At 47.4% G+C, this 17,612-nt stretch overlaps 1 protein-coding gene across 1 annotated transcript in view; it reads left to right on the top strand.

Annotated features, from left to right (window-relative positions):
- The window catches only part of LOC8040606 (calpain-C), a 112,195-nt gene that overhangs the window by 58,119 nt on the left and 36,464 nt on the right, over positions 1-17,612 (top strand). The window contains exon 4 of the mRNA XM_029993694.4: positions 612-870. Within this exon, the coding sequence (XP_029849554.1) occupies positions 612-870 (259 nt within the window). The remainder of the gene's footprint in view (positions 1-611; positions 871-17,612) is intronic.

A 17,612-nucleotide genomic window follows, 5' to 3' on the forward strand; every position in this document is an offset into this window, starting at 1 on the left:
AAATGTCGCTTTGAAAATCTAAAGTAATCAGAGAAGTGACGGTTACGTTTTTATGTAATGGCTCAATTACTTTTCGATCCAGTAATCTAATTGAATACTTTTTAACCTAGATTAATTGTACTTGGTTGCTTTTTTTTAGTGTGACGTGCACAAGACTGGCCCACACCAAGTGGCGCACGTGTGCAGTGCGTGTGCACATAAACAGATCCGCTCGAAGTAAAGCCTGTGCGCATGCGCCAACAGCAGCGCCGCCGCTGTGATGTGACGCCAGAGCCGTGCGTCGTTCTATACACACTAAGGAACTAAAACAATCTAGTGGGTTCTGTTTTTCCGCAAAGCATTTGGGAGAACCACTCGCTGCAGCCTAAGGAGGAAGGTGGGCGAATTACCAAACTGCAGATGTGTTTAGACCTAAAAAAAACAACAACACCAAAACCAGTAAGCTTTGTGACAATAAACATGACGTGAGCACAATATGCCTTTAGGTAAAAACAACTGGCTCTCCCAAAACCTCTACGTAAAAGTAAACACTCCAGATTCCTTAGAGTTCGTATATCCAATCTGTGGGTGGTCTCGACAACAAAACCCCCTCTTCTTTCGTTCGCCCTCAGGAGACCGCTGGTTCGTGTCCTGCCTCGGGGTCCTGGCCACGTGCCGAGGTCTCTTCTACCGGGTGGTTCCGGCCGACCAGGGCTTCGCGGACACAGACCACTATGACGGCGCCTTCCGGTTTCGCCTGTGGTGGTGCGGCGACTGGAAGGAGGTCCTCATCGACGACCGGCTGCCCACGGTCAACCAGAGACTCGTCTTCGTGCAGTCCGGACAGGGCAACGTCTTCTGGGCGGCGCTCCTCGAGAAGGCATACGCCAAGTGAGAATGTCCTTCCTGCTCTCTGAGATCGCGTCTCCTCTACGTTCATCTGTCGCATCTTTTCTAAACTCCGACGAAAGGCTTAGGTCTCTAAATATTCGATTGACTGTTCTTGGCAAACAGTATGCGGGGCGCAGGTTCGTCTGCTACTTTTGCAGGGGTTGTGATGACGACAGAACGCCGAGCTTTGATTGTCCCTGATAGTAGGATAGTGGGTAGACATCAAAGCAGGTTACTTTGAGGTCTACCCACTATTCTTCAATCGGAGCCAATCAGAGCTTGGCGTTCTGACGTCACCACAGCCCCTGCAAAAGTAGCAGACGAACTTGCGCTCCGCATTGGTTTCTTAGGGTGCACATCAGAACCCCGTGTCTACTGAATAGACCCTTTTCGAAAAGGGCGCGTCACCTAGTAGTCGCTCCCGCGCAAAGTATACAAGTCCACCGTTATTTGGACACACACTTTGAGAATGCATTACACTTGAGGGCTGGGACAGCGTTCGGCGTGAACCCGGGCTCGGCTCGTATCGAGAACGAGTGTGACGTCAGCGTTCGGCGAAGACTTGGCTTCGATCACACACGCTTTGTGCCCAAGAAATGGTGCACCTTCCAGTGTTGCTCGAGGCTGCTTTTAAAAAAGAGATCCTTGTGTGCCAAACCCCCGTTTCACGCGCACTCAAAAAAGGCCCTCGAAACAAACTCCTTAAGGCCGCATTCGCACCGCTCGTACGTCATACAAGAGACACGAAGTTTCTCTTGTATGACGCCTCAAGACAGTGTCTTCATACTGTCTTTTGCATGATGTATCGACAGTTTTACTGCCGCTGCACACATCATACAAAAGAGAGAGTGCAGACGCTGTCCGAGGCGTCTTTCTTCCTCGTATAACTGTCCTGTTACAATGATTATACAAAAACTCTCTGTAGACATGTTCGAAGCAAACATACGTATGAAGCAAACCCGCTTAATTCGAACATTCGCTTAATTCGAACATTCTTTAGACGTGTCCGCAGAGAAAGTCCGTGTCTCTTGTATGATGCGCGAGCAGTGTGAACCCGACTTTAGCCAGTTTTTAATGTAATCTGTTGACACGCCTGTCGACATTTCGTTTCGAAGAGGAACATAGCTGGTCCTTGTGTCCACTGATGAGTATCTGGGCAAGTTTCTATTTGTACGAGTTTTCATTTAAGAGGGGGGGGGGGGGGCGACCGCCCCCCCCCCCCCCCCGGGGTTCTTCGTCAGCTCGAAGAAAAAACGTAGGCAATCGGCGCGAGAAACAAAAGATTAAAACAGCGGTGGGTGGACGCGCCTGCTGGGCGCTTCCAAAGTGGGGTTCATCTCCGTCAAGGTCACGGTACGTTTTCCCGACAGGGACGGCGCCAGGAGTTTCGAAGTGGAGAGACAGTGGGGAGGCGCACCAAATATCAGGGTCCTCGACTGCAGGCACACTTCCAAACAACGCCAGCACGTCGAGCACGGGGGGAAAATACCTTCAACATATCTAGTCCCCTTTCTCTCTCTCTCTCTCCCTGTCTCCCTCTCTCTTTTTGGGGGTTGTCTGCGAAAAATTTGTGCCCTGAAAGCTCCCAAACGCAGACGCCAAGCAAGGGTAGCGGATTATCCTTCCTCTCTAGCGGCCGCCTTTTCATCACTTTTCGTTTGATGGTTTCTTCGTGGTTCTGGGCTTGTCTTTTGGCATGTCTTTTTTGGCTTGCTTTGAGATGCTGTCGCCCACGGGCTCACTAAAGGTATCTTAATGGCAGGGTGTGCTCATTGCCAAGGGAAGTTCGGAGGGGACGTACCGGGAGGAGACGTTCCAGGGGAGGGGGGGGGGGGTGCAGCTTGTACAACCAGGTGACCAATTGCTTTTCTTCTCAACTGAGAGAGGAAGCAAATGCTCTGTGTACAGTGTAGTCTGGGTCTGAGCTTCTCCTGAAGACGCTCCGGACTTCCCCACGACCTTGCCTTAAACATAAGCCCGCTTTCGTCCTCGCCTCCATTCCTCAGTGGGGATCAGCGCCGCAGCGCGGAATACAGAAAGAAGCCGACGAGCGCCAGAAGGGGGAGATGTTTCCTCTAATGGGCTTCATAGGAAGCGAGCATGCCGGCCGTGTCGCGGCGGTCGCCTATTGTTCGCCGCGACCTAGCGGTAGCCGCCGCAGGAGCAACGGGGAGCAATGGCGACGAACAGCACGGCAGACAGTATCCCCGTCGTGATTACGAAGGAATTTAAGGCAGTTACGAATTCGGAAAGTTCCTTCGGAAGCCGGTGCCGTCGGCGCAGAATCATCGCGAAGTAATAGCAACAAACACCACAGAGGACAGAGGGCGATAACGAATCCGGAAAACTTCTTCGGTAGCCGGTGCAGAATCATCGGGGGGAAGCAGTGGCGATGAGCAGCACAGTGGACAGTGTTCCCGGGGTGATTACGACGGGGTTTAAGGCGGTTACGAATCTAGAAAGCTTTTTCCATAGTACCAATATAAAGTACGGAAAACTCCTTCGTGAATCTGGCGGCGTGTACGACGTGAAGGAGGTCCGTTTCGACGGACAAGTGGATGTCACGGAGCGCCGTACTCCGCTAACAAAATTAAGCGCGCCCGCAAAAAATGTAGTTGGCGTTGAGTGGACTGTGGTAATCATGTACGTTTATTTCTGAATCAGCTTGACAATAACTGGGCGATTTCTTTTCGCGCCGTTCCGCGATTCCCACTACTATCTTCCTGTAGGCTGATGGAAACATGCAAGTGTAGGCTTAGGTGGGCGACCGCACTCCGCTTCTCGATTCCGGTGAAGTATTTGCCGCATACTTTAGAGTATGCCGTCGGTGCCGATGCTGTTCCATCGTCGCTAGAATAGAAAGAAGTTGATTGTATTATTCGTCAGCACCTTAAACAAAGCGCGAACAGAAAGGTAAGAAACGCCACTAACCTGTATGGACGCACAAGTCGCACCTGCAGGTCGCGCAGTACTCCGCCTCGTACGGCCGTACAGCTTCGAAGGGGCGATGTAGTACGTCGTGCCGTGTGCGATCTTCGACGTACTGTTGCAGCCGACCACGCAGCAATTGTTGCGACTTTCTTGGTGCGGAATAACCATCTCAGAAATTACAACGCTAACCCACCACAACGCACAACCAACGCAGCGACTGGCAGAAGCTCCCCGATGCGATGGACCCGTTTGCCGCTAGGGGCGCCCTGGTCGGGGCTTGAATTAGATGCGCACGGTTCCTATACTGCCTGCGGTACGACTTCTCGTGGCGGGAAGCTAATGAAAGATAAACGGTACGAGCACTCTAAAGGCTGGAGGCTGCTTACACGGGGTCCTCAAGCCGACGCCGTAGGCATTTATTTGTATACAATGCCGTTTCAACTTAGGGTGGCGGGACATATTTTAGGGAAGGCGCCCGCTACCCCTTGTCTCCCCTTGGCGCCGTCTTTTCCAGTTAAACGCGGCTTCTGTGGATTGACGGCAGAGCTTTCGCGCGGCTTTGCAGGAGCGAATATGTGTGTGTCGAACGGACTTTGGAAAAACGAGCCCTTTCAAAGATGCGACTATACACGTTTGCAAGTCCGGCTTCAGGGCGCTGCCATCTTGCTTGACTGGGGTGCGCTTGGCCGAGTCATAATCCGATTACGAAGCCTTGCTAAGGCGTCGTAATCAGATTATGACCGCGCCCAAGAGCGCACCCCACTGAGGAAGATGGCGGATCCTTGAGACTGGACTTGCAAACGTGTATACATAAATTAAATAGACAGTGCCTGTGCCCGTTCGAGTGAACACCGACTCCCAAACATCCATGCTTTAGTCGTGATCGGCCTTTAACCCAGTTGAGATTCGCCGACCTTACAACCGCTCTGCCCTGTCAAATCTCTGCACCTGTCCTCTCGACCCTGACGAATGAGCTAACTACCCAGAAACAAGTAAGTGTTGCTTTGATACAGAAAATATCCAGGCGAAGTGCAATTGAATATAATTTGGAAGGATCCATTGCTGGTTTAAGGTCTTGTCTAAGTTCAAAAGTTATAGTTGCCGAACTATAACTTTGAACTATAACATTATGCTTCCAGAATTCTGCGCTCTGGACATTCCAAATATATACGGCGAACAACCGACGAACTTGCATGGCAGCGTTCGTTTCGCTCGCTGCGTCAACAGTGTTTTGACGCCGCGAGCAGCGTCGAAGCCGCCGGGCCATTTTTGTCGCTTGTTTGCAACGTACTCGCTCCGCTGATTTCAGCCGCTCTTCCCGTTGCCGCAGCAGTTGAGCACTAGCTCCAACCAGAATGTCTGCCAAGGCAATGTCTTTAAGCTGCCCTAAATCGACTGCTCACGTAGTGTCGGTCTGAAACCCATGTTTCAGAAAGGATAGTATCACCACAATTTTCGAGATACTTACCTCTAGCGTGGTCACCCGAAAGGTTTTAATTCAAAGAGTTTATCTCCGACAGGTAAACCGATACAAAAGCTTTCAATATCTATATTATGTTATCCGAGTTCAGTAAAAACGATAACTCCACAAGAAATATAAACACTCCACCCCCCCCCCCCCCCGCCGTTTTACACCGAGGAACCGCCCCCCCTAAAATGGAGGTCTGGATCCGCCCCTGAGTCATAATCGGAAGCTCTTCTTTTTATTATTCTAAAAAATAGAAAGAGAAAACACAAATTCCTGCTTTTTGTAGAAGAAATTCGATTTGTTAAAGGATTTGGAATACTAATTTTCCTTCGTCACTGTCGAACGTTAACCTGCAAAATAGGAATATGACCGTTCCTTCGGCGCGTTTTCTTATTATAGTTCAAATGAAAAAAAAAAGTTTGTGGGAATTGGGGTGCCAATCTCACATCTGTGAAATTGGTAAATTTTGAGGGATTTACTCGTTGAATACGCCCGCAAATAGTTTGATAGTGTTGCGCCTTCCTGTATAACCATGAAAATTCATTTTTTGCGTTTGTTTGTTTTAGAACAAACACAGCTTGACCTAAAGTATAGAGAAATGAAGCAGAGAACCTCGCTCCGTAAGCGACATGATCGAAGACTTTGAGATTAGGAATAAAAACCAGCATAACTAGCGAACTTTGTCTCGTGATGTGCGCTTTCATCTACCCCTTTAGAACCTGGAAACAATGTTGCAGCTGAATTTCTCCAATGTCAATCAAATTTACAAAAAATTGTTTCTTTCGCTCACACAGCCGAGTAGCTATAAAACCCAACTTTGTCGCGCACAAACTCGGAAAGAGCTGGGTCTGCGTAGAACATTGTAGCTCAGGTTTCGACGGTAAGAGTCACACTTTTATTTTCTTCCGGATGGCGTGCCATTATAGCCACTCACTGAGAGAGCTTAAGCAACTGAGGGCGTAGCGACGAGCTCTGACGGTCTTATTAGCGCTGGGTAGTTATCACGAATAAAGATGCCGAAGAAGCGAATCATGAGGAATGAACATCATAAGACACGCCCCGCGTTTTTTGTTTAATCTGCCAACGACTATAAACGACTATAAGCCCGCCGTTTGCACTCAAGGAAAGAGTAATAGACCTTTTTCAAAATGTCCGCGCCAAGGCCTGTCCGCCATTGCTTGATCATGTGCTCCGAACATTATTGGACACGAGTGTGACGTCAGCGTTCGGCGACGACTCGGATCCAATCACGCGCCTTTTGTCCGAGCAATGGCGACGGCTAACGCTGCTCGGTGGACTTTTGGGAAAAAAAAAATTTGTGTTTGAGAAGACAGTGTCACGAGGATGCTAGTCAGAGAGATAAACAAAATCGCGTATCGAAGACGGCGTATACGTGGGGCCAATCCGCGGTATTACCAATCCTCTCCTTGCTCATAAGCTCTCGAAGACGTTCCGTCATCGTAGAGTGGAGATAAAAAAATATATATATATAATAAATAAAAATTGTGGACAGGGTCCACTAAATCAACAGAATCGGTTTTACGAGTGACTCGAGCAATTATCCCGCGGTTCGGCTCGCTTTTCCAGTTTATTTTTTAAGTGCGCTTTTGTCGCGTGAATTTTAGTACGAACAAATCATGTTGCGGAACAGACCTTGCGCGCCTGTTCCTTGGATAGCCCTGCACATACCTTTGACGTGTCTGCGGGCGCTGTTTATCGCGTGTTGATTTACGCGTATGCCCAAGTCCCGCTCGAGAACGCGACGGTTCCTAGCTTCTACTATGCTTTTTAAACGCACCGAGGAACAAGCAGTCGCATCGAGCGATAAGGAGCCAGGGTCACAACTCGTGGCGTCAAGGGAAACGAAACCCTGGTCGTGAAATCACGGATGGAAATCATAACAAGGCGCCACCGGAGCACCTCGGTGCCATTTGTCGCTGCAGGTTAATGATTCAGTAAATGCTCCACCCCTAGCACACACTCACCACCTTCCACCGGGCTTTTTTTCCTTCTCGTGTGACGAAGTGGCAGAAAGCTAGTGTACGAGGCGGAGCTTCTATACTGTGTTCCTAGGCTTTCGCAGACTATAGGACTGCAATATCTTTGGAAGCGAGTGGTTTGGCTCTGGATGGGGTAGATGGAGTGACCTTTGAAAAGGGTTTCTATTGAAACAGACGTTTAAAAAAAAAAAAGATTTCGCAACTTGGAAACCGTGTATCACTTTTGGGTTAAACGAGGCCATCACAGACCGCAGCGACGACACAAGACTGCCACGCATGACGGAAGGCGAGGACTACGCCCGGCCGTGCAACGCCAGCGACGTCAAGACGAAGAACAGTGAAAGCAGGAGGGCCCTTCCGCGAGAAGCGCCGCGCGCGTGCCCCGTTCATCCCACGTCCGAGTGCCGCGCGCGCACAGAAAATGGCGCCCACCGTGGGGGAATGCGAATACACCCACATACGCGGATGGCAGCCCGTCTTGTTTTGTTGTGCTATATATTTCTCGTCTCCGCCACCGTAACAAAGCAGAAGACGGACGAGACGAGTCCGTCGAGAAGAGAAGAGCAACTGCGCAGGCGTGACGGTTTCGAGTGTTTCCAAGCGTTACGCCGTAATCGTTTCCTGTGGCCTGGGCGTGGGCCCTCGGCGTCAGTGTGCCCTGACGACAGAGTGTCTCCAACGGCTCGACCAGGTCACGTCACGTAAGATTTTCGCTAAATTTAGCGGGGAAACGAAATCGAATTTTTGGCCGCAAGACGTGAATTTCCCGCTAAATTAAGCGGGAAAACTGAAGTTGACGTATGGGTCAGCTGCTTTCAATTCACCCAAGGTGTATCGGGCACGTGACATCAGTTGACGTCAAGTGACGACATTTTCCACGATTTTAATTTTGTCATCGAATCTGCAGAGAAACTCCGTGTCTTTTGTATGATGCGTGAGTTGGACGACCGAGGCCTACAATTAGCGAACGCACCCTCTTTGTTTCGAGTTCCGGCCTCTCTGAAATCCAGGCTCTCTACTCGGCGTTGTAGGCTGCTGCCGGCCTTCTTGTTGGTTTCTTCGCGTCGCCGACGACGACGACGATGACACAGGAGACCCGGTTCCATTGTTGCGTTCCCTCGTTTTCCTGCGGCCGCCGACGACGTCGAAGACGCACGACGCGCGAACAAGCTCGTCTCCAGTGTGGGAGGATCAGGACGTCGGCACGCGACAGTTCACTCCCCTTCCTTTTCTCCCGAAGCTCCTTGAGTCTTTGTAGTGTTCGTTTGACAACTTGGAGGCGTGACACGCGTGCTGCCGTAAAAGACGCATCGGCGACAGCGATTCGATGTGATTGAAGGTTACGGCTAAGAGCAACAGATGGGGGAATGCATGACACTTAGCGTTGCTTAAAGAAGAAAAAAAAAGTAGTTCTATCCGTCTCTGAGTTACTTTAGAAGAAATAGTAGCGCTATGCCGTCTTAACGTTAGCGGGAAAGCCAATGCCACGCGTTACATATTGAAAGGTATTAAGAGTTTTTTTTTTACTTGCGTAACATGATAATACTTAACGTTACGCGGAAAGTAATGCAATGCTTTACCTTTAAGGCATCTTATACAAAGAAGCACTGTCAGCAATTTTTAATTTATTTTTAACTATTAACGTTTCGATATGTCCTATCGGTCGAGGCATCACTTTGGTCTACATTTCCAGCGTTTATTTGAAGCCAATGATAACGAAAAATTTGGGTCCAGTGATGTTTCAACATTATTGATCAAGCCAGTAAAGAGAAAGCGAGACACTTGGCACGAATTATTGAAAAGTACGACGCGTTTCTTGAGACTATCGCTGATTGAAAGTAGACCTCGTTGAACTAAAGTAGAAGCGGAATGTCTCCATCTTCTTTTAAAAATCCATTAGACGAGCGACCTTGGGGCAAAGCACACAGAGGTCATTGCCCCCTTAATCTCGCCATGACTCACCGCTTAAAAAGTACGCATCTCCAAGACAAACCAAAGAAACGCAAAGTTACAACGAAAAGGATAAAAAAAGCGCAACGTGTAACCGGCAAAATCCTTTGTCCCTGCCGCCGTGTGTAGCAGACGGACGCATCTCGCGAGACAGCAACAAAGCGATGCTCCGAGCAGGGGACCACTTTCCGAATCAGGGTCAGCTCTGTTGGTCGGACTGACCTGGCTTAATACTCCGTTTCAGGGGAACCTGGCAAACGGTGAAAGCCCTCTCCCCTTTCCTCACCTTCTTTCACTCGTTTGTTTATGGAACTATCTTCCTTTTAAATAAGCATTAAAAAAAACTACCAAACAAGATGTGTGGGCTCCATTTCTTGGGCACAGATCGTACGGCTTGGACCCAGGGTCCTCACTGAACACAGACGCATTCTCAGTGTGAAAGTGGCTTTCATTTTATTCCCTAGTCTTCATTTCGCTAGTCTATAGCGTGCAAACCAAAAGACAGTTCACTTACGCGTTTTTTTTAACAGTTTACTTTCTTTCCGCCTAGACGCGAAGAAAGCAAAAATCGGCGGCTGCTTTTTGACTTCAGGCCTTCGGCCGAAACCTTTCCAATAGCGTTGCTTTTGAAATCAAGGTCAGCAGCCCTGTTGTTGGTTCGGGCAGAGAGTGACCCGCAGACTGCGCCGAGTAGCGAGCGTTTATATGGCGTCTTTCATGGACCCGTATCTATATCGCGAGACGATGCCTTCTTCGTCCCATCTCGCAACAACTGACCCCCTTTTCGAAGCCCAGAAGCAACACAAACACAAGAGAGGCTAGCAGCATCTAAAGAAAAGAAGATGCTTGTATCGTGGGAAGGGTTTTCTCTGTGCTTTGCTTGACCTTTGAGATCTTCGGCCTCGTTTAATTAAATTCCTACATTCTTTTTTTCTCCCAGGTTATTTTTTATGCTTTTGTTACCTTTGTGTTATTTGATTTTTTTTTTCTGGGGAAGAGGGGGGGAGTTCATTTCTTTATGAAACTTTTTTATTAGTTCTTTTTTTTGTTAGTGAGCCGTTGCTGATTATTAGTAATAGATTTTGTGAAGAAGGCAGAGTCGGGATAGTTCTTCGGTGGTGCAAAGGGGCTAGTCCGAGTTTATTTTTTAAGGTACAAACACTGGTGAAATTATCGTTTGATGATAGGATGACACGAGTGGCTCGGTTTCGCAATGATTCTAATGCGGCAACAAGCTATGATTGGTTGGTGTTTCAAAGAGCTGCAGCATACTCTAGTTTAGGTCTAACGTTGGCTTCATAAGCCATTTTTCGAACATGTGGAGGGACATCTCGTAGGGTTCGTCTGATGAATTCGAGAGTCTTGGATGCTTCTGTAGAAATGGTTTCAATGCGGGGTTTTTAAGGAAGGTTAGAAGTTAATATGATGCCAAGATATTTGTACATGGAAGCAGCTTCAATCACTTCGTTTTGTATGGTATACTGATATGCTATAAAGTACGGTTGTCTGGCAAATTGAATTAATTTGCACTTGGATTTATTTAGAGACATTTTCCGGACCTGTGGCCAATTTTCGCTAGATCATTCTGAAGTTGATAGTTGTCGTTTACTGATGCAATCTTTTTTATATATGACACGATCATCTGAAAAAAAGCCGTATTTTAGAGGAAAGTTTACAATGAAGATCGTTAAAGTAGGTAAAGAGAAGCAGGGGTCCCAAACGGAACCCTGCGGAACCCCTGACGTAACTTTGTTAGTCTCGATTCGTGATCGTTTGTTACTCTTTATTGAGCTCGAGATGCAAGATATAGAGAAATCCAGGAAAGCACTAAGGGGTCTAATTGTAAAGATGACAGCTTAGAGAGAAGACGTTGTTGAGGAACACGGTTAATGGCTTTTGAGAACTCCAGAAATATGGAGTCAGTTTGTACGTGACATTCAAGGTTAGTATGTAACTCGTGAACAAATTCGCACAGCTGGGTTTCGCAGGATAAACCCCTGCGGAAGCCATGCTGATGTCTAAAGAGAAAATTATTCGTAGACAGGTAAGTCATGATGTTCGAGTACAAGATATTGTCTACTAGTTAAGATGATATAGAAGTTAAGCAGATGGGATAATAATTAGACGCTGAAGACCGAATTCCCTGCTTGTAGATTAGGACAACCCTGCCGATCTTCCAATCAGAAGGTAGAAAGCTTTTGGAGGGTGACTGTTTGAAAATAAGATAAACAAGTTTGCTGGAAATAGCATCTGTATTTTTAAAAATTTTCGTATTGATATTGTCAGGGCCTGCCGAGGATAAACGGTCAAGTTTCTCAATAAATTCAATTATTCCGGTTGCGTTAATAGCAATTGGTGGCATAAGATCATAGCACTCTTCAGGTTGGGTCGGAATATTATATGGGGGTTCGTTTGTAAATATGGAAGAAAACTAGTCATTTAAGTCTTCAGCGTAGTCACTCTTCCTGACTGGTTCACCGTTGCGGTTGTTCAGATATATGGTCCTGGAAGTGGTCTTGGGTGGCATAAGGTTCTAAAATATTATCGGATTATTGTGAAAGATTGTCGGTAAGTCTTCAGACACAAATTTTGATTTCGATGATCAATGGTTTTTCGTGTAGTTCTTAAGTGTAGCGTAGTAAGTGTCCCAAGCACATGATATGTTAGTTCGCTTTGCCTTTTCGAAAAGCCGTTTTTTGTTACTTAACTACCTTCAAGTTTTTTTGTTTTTTTTTTATACCATGGGTTGGATGAGTCAGTGCGGATTCGAATAGTGGGCATATGTGTCTGCACCAAGTCAATAACCTTATTTTTGAGAAAGAGCCCAATTTTCTTCGAGAGGTCCTCGTGAATATTCGGGTTAAAAGGTGCTATAGAAAGTTCCTAATTCATTTTTTATTTCTTCGTGCTTAGCTTTATTGTAATCATGAATAGTTTGGAAAGTGTGACTTTTCACGACAACTGGCAAAGAAAGAACAACGTGCAGGATCCTGAGACCACTCAAACCTTCAAAGAGTTAGATTGACTTCACGAGGTCAGAATATGTAGTTATTATGAGATCAAGAATACTAGACGAGCGTGTGGGCTTGTTTACTACATGCCTCAGGCTATGCGTGAGGCACACATCAAGAAAATCTGGAGATGCGCGAGAACCTTCGGATGATAAACTGGTCCAATCAATCTGGGGGAAATTGAAATCACCAAATAGCAGAATATCAGCTTTTCGGAAAGCGAGTTTTAATATCGACCAAAATAGAGTACAGATGAACAGCAAAAAGCGAGTCATAGCCAGGTGGTCTGTAGAAAGCAAAGAATCATCTTGTTAAAGTTGGTAGAAACACATTCTGCGGAAATGTATATGCAGCTATCTACAAGTCCGACAAGGAATATTCTTTTTTGTACAGCGTTAATCACACGTCCCTCGCTTTGAGCATTTCTCTCATGACAGAAGATATTCCAATGGGCATGGCATGGAAAAATATCTCGCTACCATTAATGCTGGGATTGAGCCATATTTTTGTTACGATAACGATTTCTGACGAACTGTCCTCTATGACACCACGAAGTTCGTTGCGTTTCGGGATGACGCTTCGTGTTTCAGTGAATAAGACTGGATAAAACTTGTTTTTAACGTGAGGTGCGAATCTGCAAGAAGTGATAGGCCCGTTACGTGTTGTTTGCTACGAGCTAGGCGGGGGGGCATAAATCTCGTCGATAGATTAAGATGCTTTGTTAAAAAAAAAAAAATAACGTTCGTTACCAACAAAGAATGTGTGAAAACGTTTCTTGAAAGGAACGTTTAGGTTTTTCCCATACTCAAAAAGTCTACTTCGAGCCAGCCAAACTGAAACGTAGAAGCCCTCTCAGATAGCAAAAACAGTACCTTTTAACTTTACTCCGCAAGCTAACGCGGTTTCCTTGTCTTTGAAACGAGAAACTTGACAATAATTGGTTTGTTTTTGTTCTCCTTGAAATATTCCCAGCATATGCGACCGTTCTAGAATTAGGGGGATCCAAGAGGAACCCCAATTTTTCTGAGCAAAATGCTCTGTCCTCAATACAAAGGTATGCAAAGCATACCTTTGTATTGAGGAGGATGGGCCATCCAACTGTTTCGAACAATTTCACAAGGAGTAACCTGGTATTCCTGGCGTGCACATATGTGCACATATGTGCACATGAATTTGGGTAAAGAAAGAAACGTTATTTAGCCCTGCCCTATTTCTTCTGTGTTCCTCGATGCATACAGAATAAAAACACAAAGTATGAAACGTTTTTGTACAGGTAATTACATCATGGGAAACAAAGGGTTAACAAAATTCCACTTAAAATTGTTTCGTGTGTTTAGGAGTCAAGCCCTATAAATTTGAGTTTTTTGCCTTTTTCTTTGCATTGCTTTTCGTAAGTATGTAGGTGGAGTCGTGAGAAAAGTTAAGTAAATATGTTCAGTTTCTGGAAGGACATAATGTTTCTTGAAACATGGCACCTCTAACGTCAAAAGAGTTAAACGTGTTATTTCATGATTAAAAAAAATAACGCAAAAGTGGCGTGCGTTTCTTTTTATCGATAACGATAACGCGCTTCTTTTATTCTCAGGTAACGTAAGTGGGAAACGCGTCCCTTCTATTTGCAATTAACGAGGAACGTGTTACATGACTTTTTTGTTTCGGTAACGCCTACAACACCGCAGCAAACAATGCAGCGGATCAATATCTGAAATGTTCAAGCCCCCCATTCGTGTCTGTCTTCAAATCTTTCCTTCGTCAACTATCAAAAGGCAGCCATTATCACCTGCAGATAATATACCCTTATGTGAAGATAGTTATTGAGGTTGCCCGACTGAACTTTGAAAAAAGCTCTATTGCCCAAAGTCGTCAGAACTGACTGAGCAACTAAACTCCTTTTCCTTTTTTTTTCTCTTGAGCCGGGGGGGGGGGGGGGGGGGGGAATTGCTGGCCGGGCTCGGAGCACGTGGAGCGAAAGCTCGTGCTTTAAAACCCCAGGGTTCCTGGCTTCAAATCTCTCCTGTCTGTTTCGGTCTGGTCCAGCATCGTATAGACGCTTTCAGCGCGCGCCAGATTGAGCCGCCATAGCCGACCTTGTCTTGTCTTACCGAGATTCCGAGCCACCGAAGCGGGTGTTGACGACCCTCCACAAAGGCCTATGCTGGGGAGAAGGACACATTAACACTTAAAATGGCAATAACCTGCCTTGATTTCGGAATGATAAAGGGAAGCAAACGGAATAAGAGGAAACAAAAACTGAAGGTCGGTTATGGCGGCGCCCATGCACAGCTGCCTGAAAGCGTCTATACCGGCGTGTTGTGAGTCATTAGGGAGTTTTCGTAGACCGCGTTTCCCACTCCGCTAAGCCTTCCGCAACGAAGCAGCCGCTACTGCGCCGGCGCGCCGATGGCCTTGACTGTACAGTTCCGGCTAGTGTAGCTCGTTGCGGAGAGCGTTGCGGGACAGCAGAAACGATCTACGAAAACTCCCTATTTAGGACTTTTAGCAAACCGTTACCGTGTTCCGCGTACCGCACTAGCGGAGCATTTGAAACATGTTTTTAAGCGGGCGCCTTGCGGTCGTGGTATCGCCCGGCCGCGCGCTTAAAAGCGTGCTTCAAAGGCTCCGGTGTTGCGGTACGCGGAACACGGTAACGACCGGTTGCTAAAAGTCCCGATTACGACATGAAGCACGTTAAGCAGTGGAACTGCACTAAAACATTTCTCGTCTACTGCAGAGACACCATGGCGCCCACTGAGGCTGACACACCTCCTGGCGACTAAAAACACAGCGCAATTATTAATTATTATAAAATGGCGTGGTTTGTGTGCTAAAACATAGTTTGATTACCAACTCGGCTTTGTTGCACTTTAAAAGTAATATTGACAACTGCTGTTGTAAAATGGAAGCGTATTTGCGAATGCTCCCACGTTAAAAAGGCGGGTGGGCGGCCAGGTCAGTAACCCGCGTAGGAGCATCACCACAGAGCCAACGACCTTTCAAAGAGGCAGAAAAAAAGTGGGAAAAATGGGTTTCATTCTTTTTTTGTGAATTCATTCGAAGTTGGAGAGGAGTAAGTGCTTGGGCGTGACGGCACGACATGTGCCGTGTAATGCTCAGCGTGCCGGTGGCTGGGCAGAAAATTTCAGGAACAGCAGTTAGTCGAGGATGAGTTTCTCGTGCGACTCGCTGCGCGGTAGGCTGCGCTGACAGGGACTGTCGCGTGAACACTGGACTAGAGCTGCTAAATAATGTATACGCCTAAAGCATAACCACTCTATTCTCCGAATGTCTCGTGTGCGCCGCCATTTCGAGGCCCAATTGGTGACAGTCATCATTTTAACATTGCGGCTTCCCTGAGCATTATAGGTGTTTGCAGCTCCAACCCGTTGCTCGCCCTCTCGCGGACAAACGAAGAACCAGAGAAGCGGGGACGGCGGCGGAGACCGTGGCGGGGACTGTCGGCCTTGGTTCTCCAGTTACCGAATGGTTCTGGACGGCATGTTCGCGCATCATAAAGCCTAAATGGCTGAAATTGTCGTTATTCTGAAGCGTCTCTAGCTTATGAAGTGACTCTGGTGCGAGCAGACGACGAATTTCGCCCGGCGTCTGCACGCGGCGTCAGAACAGTGGCTGATACGCCGCGCGCCTAGCGAACTTCCGGCACGTTAGCGCAAGCGCAGGACCGTCGTGAAGAAAAATAAAAACCATCAGATAGTGTCTGCAATCTGTCTTTTGTATGATGTACTAGCAGTCTGACTGCGGACTAAAGCCCTAAGGCCTAAAGCCCTAAGGCCTAAAGCCCTAAGACCTAAAGCCCTAAGGCCTAAAGCCCTAGGGCCTAGAGCCCTAAGACCTTAACTTTAAAGCCTTAAAGCTTTAAGCAGTGGTCACGCTGCCCATACATCGTACAAAAGACGTTCTGCAAACGCAGTCTAAGGCGTCTTCCTTCCTCGCATTACGTTCCTGGTCATATAAGAACTGCCTGCAAACACGTCTAAACAATGCATGTTTAAGGCCAACATGCTTCCAACGTGCTCGAGACCGAGTCCGCGGATAATTCTTTCACAATATCTGCAGAGAAACTCCGTGTCTCTTGTATGATGTAACGAGCACTGCGACTGGAGCTTTGTTGTCACAGAACATGAGGGTGAGTATTTCCGCGGATGACAGTTAGGACGCGCGGTCGGAGTTGTTATTTAATTTGTATTGGTAGAACTATATGTATTGCTTACGTATGGTCGGTTACACATGAAGAAATTTTTAAAGACAAAACATTGGGTTTTGTGTGTATGTTTATATGGCCTAGAACTTAGTCTGCCTCAACGGGCGACGTTTTTCCCAGCTGCAGTTGAGAAATTTAGCACGTGCAGTACAACCGCTAACCTGGGGTCTTTAACGTGCACCACGCAGTAGTGATACACGACCGCACGCTGGTACAATGCTCATATCCAGATCGAAACGGGCAGGGGTGGGGATTGAACCCAGGATCCCTGGTTTCTGCAGCGCGAGCTTTAGCTCCAGGTGCTCCAAGTTGGTGTGCGCTAGCCCACTCGACCACCGATCCTTTTAAGAAACAAGTAGGGTGCTGCCTCCAGCGCGATTTTTCCGCATTTGAAACCTTCGTCGCACGCGCAGTTAAAGCCCGGCGGAAAGCAACGAACGCTTGTTAGAGGCGGAGCTTCTGCTGAGTTCTTAGCCCATTAGCGACCCTAGTAGGCTTTAGTGGTCATAAAACAGTATTGAGCAGAGAGAGCCACAAGAAAGGCTGCAGTATAACCCGGCCTTGATTGGATTATTAGCGGCGAGAAGTTATGGTGGCGCCCTCCTACGGTTCCCCCTTGTGACGTCATTACCTTGCAAACAACAAGTTCGATGGTGTTTGTAAATAGCATGGTGGAAGCTTGAAATCATTGCGCTCTCAAAGCAACACTGCCAACACCGTCAAAATTAAAGGTCTTTCATTCCTCTTATTTCCGTCGATGATATACCCTTTCCGACGTCATAAGTCAGCGTTCGGCCAATCGTGGAAGGCCGACCACAGCGACGCTTTCGGTCGCGCTCGTCGCCAATAGCCGCAAGAAGTTGTTCCCGGGTGTAGAATAACGCTCATCGCAGCATCTCGAGCGAAAGCTCGCGCTGTAGAGAACGAAGATCCTTGGCTCGAACCCCACCTCCACAAGTTTTGGTATGGGTACCGTACCAGCGGGCGTTCGTATATCACTACTACGTGATGGGCGCTAAATAATCCAGGCTAGCGGTCCTACGTCGCTGGCCACTTTCCTCATGCATTTGGGAAACATCAGACGCCCTTTGGGGCTGACAAACCTATTGACACGTGCCGAGGGAACAGCTTGATTCTGTTAAATCTGACATCATTGAATAGAA

Source organism: Ixodes scapularis, unplaced genomic scaffold (assembly GCF_016920785.2).
Source record: "Ixodes scapularis isolate PalLabHiFi unplaced genomic scaffold, ASM1692078v2 PGA_scaffold11__112_contigs__length_91849675, whole genome shotgun sequence".
NCBI classification, from domain to species: domain Eukaryota; kingdom Metazoa; phylum Arthropoda; class Arachnida; order Ixodida; family Ixodidae; genus Ixodes; species Ixodes scapularis.